At 44.2% G+C, this 8,891-nt stretch overlaps 1 protein-coding gene across 2 annotated transcripts in view; it reads left to right on the top strand.

The window, feature by feature from the left end:
- Nucleotides 1-8,891, top strand: part of NUTF2 (nuclear transport factor 2) — a 28,109-nt gene that overhangs the window by 10,674 nt on the left and 8,544 nt on the right. Inside the window, exons 2-4 of one of the 2 annotated variants that reach the window (XM_009643279.2) lie at nucleotides 448-572; nucleotides 4,323-4,394; nucleotides 8,284-8,382. In XM_009643279.2, the coding sequence (XP_009641574.1) occupies nucleotides 474-572; nucleotides 4,323-4,394; nucleotides 8,284-8,382 (270 nt within the window). In that variant the 5' untranslated portion in view covers nucleotides 448-473. The remainder of the gene's footprint in view (nucleotides 1-447; nucleotides 573-4,322; nucleotides 4,395-8,283; nucleotides 8,383-8,891) is intronic. The other variant, XM_035898863.1, reaches the window with a different exon arrangement.

The raw sequence follows: 8,891 nt of genomic DNA, 5'->3' as shown, positions 1-8,891 counted from the left end.
AGCTGCATAGATAAATCGGGTGGTGGAAGCCACTTGCCGACAATCCATATTAACCTGGCAGTTGTTTACAGTAAAGGAGATTGAGTCAAAATAGCAAGTGCTTGCCAACTTTCTCAGATGGTGTAATTCTTTAAATCAGTGAATATGAGAAGGTAACACTTAGTAATTTTTGTTCTTGTTCTCCGCTTTTGTTCGCAAGTTGTGACCTCACACTGAAATAGCTCTAGAAATCAGCAGGTACCGTGATAAGAAGTTAAACCATTTAGTATCCGAGATTTTTATTTCATGGAAGTCTGGGATGCAGAGGTGAGATTTGTCCTACTTCTTCCAAAGACAAATTCTGGCCAGCTGAGAGGATCTGTGTTGACTGGTGCTTAATACTCCATCCAAGTGCTATGCTTATTTGTGTGATTGTTCCTTCTGATGATTTGTTTGTTTGTTTTACAGTCACTGGCTTTAGGTGAGGATTCAGAATGGGAGACAAGCCTATCTGGGAGCAGATTGGGTCCAGCTTCGTACAACATTACTACCAGCTTTTTGATGCAGACAGGACTCAGTTAGGAGCAATATATGTAAGTATCTACAAAAAGGGGGCCGGGGGCTTGCCTTCATTATCTGTCTAGGTTTCTCTATGTTGATGTGTGGGAAAACACAGGATGGGATGGCGGGTTTTATCCTGACTCCAGAGCGTCAGTCAGTGCAATCACACTTACACGACTTTTATTTATTGTACTTCTTTTGCATTTCACTTCCATTTTGAGCTTTGTATGCCTTATCTGTAGGTAGTCAGACTCGGAAAACCCCCAGCTGGCTGTAGACAGTGGCTTGTAGGGGAGGAGGCTGGTGGTGATCCTGTGATGAAGTTCTCTATAAAAGCACATACATTAGCCTTAGTTTGCCATTAATTTACCGGCGTGGATTTGCTTGGATCCCTCCTGATGTGGGATATGATTCAAGGCCTACTCTGTGTTTAGCAGTTCTTGCAGGTGTTTCTTGGATCTCATGCTATATTAATCCTCAGAACATTAAAATAGATTTAAAATTTTGAATACAGTTTAAATAGTTAGACTTTGTTAAATTCAGTTTAAATTTCTTCAAAAATTAGGTTTTTATTTTGGCTCCTTATTTGGGGCAAAATAGATTTGGTTTCCAAAATTAAAGACTGTAACTAACGAATCCAAGGAATATCAGCTTTTAGTTTTGGGGGAAGGCTCCTCCAGAACATGCAAAATGCTCTGCATGTCGCATTGATTACTGGTGTTGAGGAATGCTGCCAGGTAGCTGAGGCGTTTCAGCAAGACACTCAAGTCTTACAAGTCTTCCAGCCACACATCCTGTTCTTCTGACCTGTTTTTCATCTGCTGGTTGAAGCTTCGCCAAGCTCTTGAGGACTGGAACTTTTGGATGAACACCATCCAAAACCCCTCCTTATACCTCAGCAGTATCAATCAGCTCTGATACACAACAATCCAAAGAGCAAGTGGTATTTTCTGTCTGCTAGATTGTTGCCTTATTTTGGCCAAAAAGCTGTGTACAGAGAGCCTATAAAGCAAGAAAACCAAGTAGCCTGCGTTCAAGCCATGGCTCTAAATATGAAGACACTTAGCAGTTTTTGTCATATCGTTACTAAAACACATTCAGTCCTCAGAAGACTGGGGTGAAGTACAGTCTAATTTAAATTCCCATTCCTTCCATACAATGAACTCCTGGGCTTTTTTCACCCTTTAGGGTCTTTCTGCCTATCATCATTCAATGGAGATACCTATGCAGATGTAGTCAGGAGAGCTATTATGCAGGTCACCAATGTGTATTTTTTGTGGAGTTCTTTAACTGTGGAGGATGGGGCCCTGTTTTCATAGAATCACAGAATGTTTTGGGTTGGAAGGGACCTTTAGAGGTCATCTAGTCCAACCCCGCTGCAGGGAGCAGGGACACCGCTAACTAGATCAGGCTGCTCAGAGCCCCGTCCAACCTGGCCTTGAATGTTCCCAGGGATGGGGTCTCCACTATGGCTCTGGGCAACCTGTTCCAGTGTTTCACCACCCTCAGTGTAAAGAATTTCTCCCTTATATCTAGTCTAAACCTACCCTGGTTTAGTTTAAAACCATAACCCCTTGTCCTGTCACAGCTGGCCCTGCTAAAAAGTCTGTCCCCACCTTTCCTATGGGCACCCTTTAAGCACTGAAAGGCCAAAACGCACCAAGTGCAGCCATAATGCACCGAAGTCACAACTTGTCTAAATTAGAGCAGGTTCTGCAGAAATGTGCTTTTACTGATGAGCTTTTTGCCTTCCGAGACCCCGTGGGAACTGACAAATTTTATAGCATGCAGGAGCACAGCAGGGAGCTCTTGGGTTTGTTTTGCGTTCCTGTATTGCTACTTCCACCCCAAGGTGCAGTTTTCTCCTTTAGTGGTGTAATCCAGGCCAGTTGAGCTTTTGTCATCTATTCCAGGTGGGAGACCTGGGCCTCCCACTTTTTTTATGAATTGCTTGAGCTATGTGAATTGGAGCACTAAGTCAAAGACTTGTTTTGTAGTTATCCCCCCTGCAGCTGTTTTGCAGGAAAAATGCTGTATCTACTTCCTCCACTTTGGGTGTGTGGCTACTTATAATGAAATATTTTCTTATTTTCATGCTGTTTTCTCATCTGTAGGGCTTTCAGGGTAGAGGAGGGGATGCTTTCTGTTCTTGAACCAGTTGCTCCCAAGCTGCTGATACAGTGAGTGGTAACCTCTAGCAGAGTGTCAGGTGGACGCTAATTAGGTACCATGTGAAGTTGCAGTGTGTTTTTTCAGGAACAGCACATTTCCCTCTCCAGCTTAATCTGTGTCCTTTGCTACTCTTTGAAATGTCAGGAGGGTCCTGCACCACTGTGTGCTCACCTGCTGATCGCTGAAGGGGATTCAGTAAGGAAAGTTGTGGGTCCTCTCCGCTTTTGTGGCTTTCCATATTTGAAGGTTGTAATGTGCAGGCTTGAGAGGACAGCCTCATTCCCTGGTACCATCACCTGGCTTCTCAAGTTATCGATGTCAGGGGTTGATGTCATGTAAGATGGAGGTACTGTCAGCCAGATGACTTGCTCAGTGACTTCAGACTACACAATCTAAATTAAGCCTATTTCCTCCTAAAAGGGATGTGTCTGAAGTCGAGAGGATGCTGGATTCAGGGGCTCTTCATACTGCTTTTGGTTGCATCTGTGACCCTGAAACGCTTCATGCTGTTGCCCCTGGTGCCCTTCTTTGTTCTTCTGGCTCCTGCACTCTGTAGTTCCTTCTGATGATACGTGGAGGACCAGAAGCTTTTTTTTTTTAGTGTGGTTGTGACTGTTGTGCGGGTTCAGCACACCACACCTGGCTGCAAGAAGTGGCTTTTTGATATGGTGTGGTTCAAAAATAGGGCCTGGAAAATCTACCAGAGAGCCTACAAATGGAGTTCTTTGGAATCTGCCATTTTCTGCTGAGGCCTTCAGAGTTTCAATGAGAGTTGCAGATGAGATGGGAAAGAGCTGGGAATCATGATCCTGGATGTATTTAAACTGAAAAAGGTGGAAGGAGTGCATGAGAACTCGGGCTGTCAGGTAGAGGGTTAGGGTGCTGTTTGGAGATGGCAGCAGGCTTTGAGCTCAGTGGAAGCCAATTCAAATTTAAGTCTGCTTGCCAGGGTTTAAAATTGGATTTGAGAAAGCAGACCTATGTCACCAATAGGATATTGTGACTCTGGATTAAACCAAGTTTCTAAAGCTGAATAGAAAGCTGCTTGCCTGTTGCTGTTGTACCTGACCTGGCATGCTCAGAACGCCTTCCCTCATCTACTGGAAGTGCTTGTAGGCTGAAGGATCTCAGTTGCTTTGTGCCATGCAGGGCAGTCTGTTAGAAGACCTTTAGAGGCATGTTCTGGTTTTCTGAGTGTGAGCAAGGCATGCAAGTCAGTACCTGAGAGTTAAAAAACAAAACAAAAGCCAACTGGCAGTGCAACTCATTGTGTCAGATTTCTTCATCGATTTTTGTCTCTCTACGTGCTTGACTTCGTGTCCATAGGATTTTTTTTGTATCCTTTAGATTTCCTTCTGAAAGCTAACTCTGATCCAGAGGCAGGAACTTTTTTTGCTGGTGGAATCATGATAATAAAATTTAATCTACTTAATTTCTTGTTGATGATTCCAAATTTTTTCAGTTACTCTTTGTGGTTTCTTTCCATCTCCTGTTGAGGTGGTTTCCAAAGAGCTGGATTCTAAGAAGAGGTGCCAAGTAAACAAAGTCTCTTCCAGGGCTGCTTAAGTTACTTATGCAGGCTGATCAATTCTTTTTCTCTTCCTCCCCAGATTGATGCATCATGCCTGACATGGGAAGGACAGCAGTTCCAGGGCAAAGCAGCTATTGTTGAAAAACTCTCTGTAAGTCTGTAATCCTTACTGAGTGGTTTGGGAAACGGTTCTGAAGACTGTAAATTAATTGCTTCTGAAAGTTTGAGTTAGACCTGAGCAGTTAAAAGCTCTTGAATGTGGGACTTAGGCTTCGAACTTTAGGTCTTCAAAAAAATGTTACTTGTGATTTAATTCTATGTAGTGGGGTGTTCAATTGGTGGCTCTAATGGTGGAATGTTAATTGACTCTGTTAGTTTGCAAGGTTGTTTTGTGACTGCTGTTGCATTTGACATAATTAATTTTTTACAAAGTATAGTTCATAAGCTGGCCCTCTGATCTAGAGGAATGAAGGGTGGTTTTTTGTTCTTTTAAAGCATGCCAAGGAAGAAGCAACAGCAAACCTGTTACTTGCATCTGCCTATGATAGAGGCTAAGCAAGTTATTGCAAGAAACAATTTGTCTTCCGATACATAAGCTGCAAATAAATTCCATGGTGGAGAACCTGATCACCCTCAGTGCAGAGGGTGCAGTCAGCTGTTCAGATATGAGCAGTTATGGTTCAGGGCTTTGAAACCAATGCTTCCTCTTCATCAAGCGTGAGGAAAGCATTTCTTACTGTGCGGAGACTGAAACTCTCTCCACATTCATTTAGTTAAACTTGGAGAAGTTTTACCTTTTGGGTAAATCCAGGCTTCTGTTATAAAACTGTGTGTACTTAGAAGCTGTTGTGAAACTAGAAAGTTTGTTTCCCTCGCAAGGTGTGTGGAGGGCATGCTTTAGGTCCTCAGGCATTCTGCTCGGGGCATGGTATATCAAGCAGACATACCATTTTTATTGCACATTGAGAAGAAAAATCTTTGTAACTTTGACACTTGTACAGCTTCTGCTCCTCTGTTGTGGAATCACTGCTTTCATCCAAGATGTCTTTAACTGTGAAGGCTGAGGTTTGCCCTTGGATCTGTGGTTTAGGTGCCTGCATTGCCTTTGAGAAGGCCACACACCTCAGAATAGTGCAGCTTGCAACTGCTTGCTTCTAGATGAGGAGATACTCAAGCTCCAGAGTTGCTTGCTTGTGTACGCTGTGTTTAGATTTCTGGGCTAGCAGCCATTTAGATACCCAACCAGCTAAGCATTTGCCTGGCCACAGTGGCTCAGACCACTGCCTTGGATCTGGCCCAGTGCAGATCGGCCCCATTTCCCACCAGAGCGTTACTCATCTTTACCTTCCCTGTCTGTGGTGCCAGTTGGACTTTCTGGGTTCATGTGCCTGCTGCGCAGTCTTGCTTGGTGAGTGAAGGCATGCTATTTTGCCTCAGGGAAAGTTTTTCTGACTTGTATCCAACTGCTTAAAGTAAGGAAGAAACGCAGTAAAACTATTCCATGCCCTCGCGCTGCCATGGCTTGTTATGGGGCTGTATCAATTTACCATGACTGATGTCTTTCAGCCTACCCCTGTCAGCACTGAGCTACTCTGCTGTTTCAGCTTAACGTGCTGACCTACTCTTGTTTGTGCTTCTGGAGCTTCTTAGTCAGTTGAGCAGATCGTTGAATGTTTGACACTGGCCTTCCTTTGCCCTTCTGCAGTCTTGTGTTCTTCACTGCCTGGCTGACTAATCCATGTAAGTGCCAAGGAGCAGGATTTTCATTCACAGCAGGTTTTCTGCTGCCTAACAGCAACACTATGGCACCTTTTCAACCTACTCTGTCAGATGGTGCTGATGCAAAGTTGTTGCAAAGACGTTGCTTTGCTAGCACTGGTGCACCTGTACCTTGTTACAGAGTGGGAGCTGACACTTGTTCCTTCTATCTTAACTGGTACTGGACTTAGGAGTTGTTTCAAATAGAGAGCCTGTCCTAATCGGGGGCAGCCTGATTTACATGGAGCATTTACATGGAGTTCTACAAAACTCGTGGACCAAGGAGGAAGCTGGGGCAGGTAGCTTTGTTGCCAGGAGTGAGTTTAAGCTACTCAACTTTATTCTTGCAGAATTTCTCTTACCTGGCTTCAAGGAGGATTCCGTGGGTTTAGGAGTGAAAGCCCAGACAAGTTTTAGTGTCAGAGGACCCTAAAAGCCTTGGTTGTTGTGTGGCTTCTCACTTGTTAGTTGCTTTTACTGAACTCTTCATATAAAGAAATGCTTCTCTCCAGTACAGGTGGATGTCCATAAGCAACCATCCTTTTGAGGTAGCTTCTCTCTGTCGTAAAAATCGGTGATCTTTCTTATCAGCTGACCCTACTCTTTCCAGTGGGATTTCCCCCACTGCATCACACAAGGAGGAGCTCACTTGGCTGGCCAGCCATTGGGGTCCTTCCCTCCGAAGAGGACAATCGGATCCTTGAAACAGGCACCACCTTACCCACCCTTGTCTTTGGTTCCTTGTCACTGTTTTGCAGGGCTGTTGACTCTGAAGCCTTTCCTTCTTCCCCATCTTCTCTCCCCGCTCTCACATCTCACTGGCATCTTGTCACACTGGCAGCTGGGTTCTGGATACAACAGCATTCATTCCCCGTCATCTCTCTGCCATTTAAAGAGACTTTTCTTGCAGAACTTGTTCAACGAGAAGCTGTTGTGCTGAGGTGGGACCAGGTTTCATAGTACTCTTTGTCAAAGAAAGGGTGTGCAATGTCCCAGCCTATGCTTGTGCAGGTTGTGCGTGCACATTCAAGTTTGGAATGGTGACCGTGGAAAATATTCTGCTGTTAGTTCAGAAAAGACTGCTCTGGATTTTTTTTTTGTTGTTACTAAATGCCTACTCCATAATTACAAACCAGTGGCTCACTTTGCTGTTCATGCTAGGTTGGGTTTGCTCTCACAGCAAGGAGGTAACACTTCATTAGTGTTCTTGAATAGTGTCCCTCTGTGATTAGAGGGCTGCTCTGTACACTTCCTGTGCTTCCCCAGGTACTGATCCTTCCACTGTTTCTGTGTTCTCTGTTATCCAAGGATTTAGCTTCCTGGTATTCTTCCCAAAGCCATATGCTTGTCAGGGACAAGTCTGTACTTCACATACTTGACAGTAAGACTCTAGTCTCCTGGTTTTGTACCTAGGCCTTCTAGAAAATCTTTCAGGCTCCTTCCACTAGAGTGGAATGCAGAACTTGTCGAAGTACATGCTTGGGTCTACCTTGACCTGGTAACAAATCAGGCAAATGAGGCAAAGATATGAAAGCACAGCCTGAGGTTTAAATGACTGCATGCTGCTGTCCTGTGCAGTGCGTGGACTCTTGGTATCAGCTATTGATCACTTAGAGCTCCATCTGTGCTGAGCTGCCCCTTTAAAGCATCTACCATTAATGCAGCTTTGACAGAACAGTGCCAAAATGGCATTTGTGCCACAGGACTCTGAGATCCCCAGGTGCTTTGTTGGCTTGTCGCTTGGAGTCATCTGTGGTTGGAATGTGAATGTGGCCTATGCTGAAAGAGAGAAATTACTCCTCAGTGTCTGGTGTTTCTCAAGGTGTGCTCCTTGCACACCTAACTCCAGACATACTTGCATCAGCTACATGAGCTTTTTTATCTCTTCAGTATGTGTGGTTTTGATCTCCACCTCCTTCTTTCCTCCTGCTTGGAACATGGCAAAGATGGTACCTCTTGCTGTGTTGGTGCTGTTGCGAAGGAAAGAAAAAAGGGGAACCTTCAGCTTGTAGATGAACTGAAGCTCTTCCAGCAGTATAATTGAACTAGGAAAAGGTACTGCTTAATGTATATGGTGACATATTATGTCATGTCTTGGTGCTTGAAAAACTCAACTGTTATGATCAACCTGGCCTGAGTAGCGTCGAGTTGCAACAACTCTCCGTGCAGTGCTACCAAAATAGTCTAACACTTCACAACTTTGGATTTGCTCGATCTTTGTTTTCTAAGTTAAATAATGCAATGACTGTACACTTCCTTATTTTGCTTTTTTCTCGTTGTAGAGCCTCCCTTTCCAAAAAATACAACACAGCATCACAGCACAAGACCACCAACCTACACCTGACAGCTGTATACTCAGTATGGTAGTGGGACAGCTTAAGGTAAACTCTTTCCATTGCAGGTTAACAAATCCTTATGTCTGATTCTGAATCATCTGATTTCTGGAAACATTAATATGCTCTCAGGGTGGGGAAGGAACATGGGTAAGCTTGCACTGGGATGTCACTCTTCTACTGTCAGGAAACTGCTCATCCCTTCAGACAACTAGCCCTAGGTAAACCACCTGTAATGTGACAGTCCTATGTTCCTGCCAAGCAAAGTACCATGCTTTCTACCCTGCATACAAACATCGTACAAGCATCGGTATTTCCTTTACCCTGCTGCAGGAAGGTTTCAGTGGCCTCAGTTGGTGTTCTTGGGCAACATAAGCACACCTGGTTTAATGCACTCTTTGATGGAACATATGCATCAAGCTGTGATTTAGCAGACGCTTTTTATAAGCTGACAACCCCTCTGTAAGACCATGCTTTTTCTTTGCTGCAACAGGACTGAAGAACACAGTTCTGGCATTAATGCAGTCCAGGACCTCTGTAGTCAAAACTGGTTCAGC

Source organism: Egretta garzetta, unplaced genomic scaffold, assembly GCF_000687185.1.
Source record: "Egretta garzetta isolate BGI_Z169 unplaced genomic scaffold, ASM68718v1 scaffold27, whole genome shotgun sequence".
Lineage (NCBI taxonomy): Eukaryota > Metazoa > Chordata > Aves > Pelecaniformes > Ardeidae > Egretta > Egretta garzetta.
Note: the sequence above shows the minus strand (reverse complement) of the source record. Positions and strands in the feature narration are given on the sequence as shown.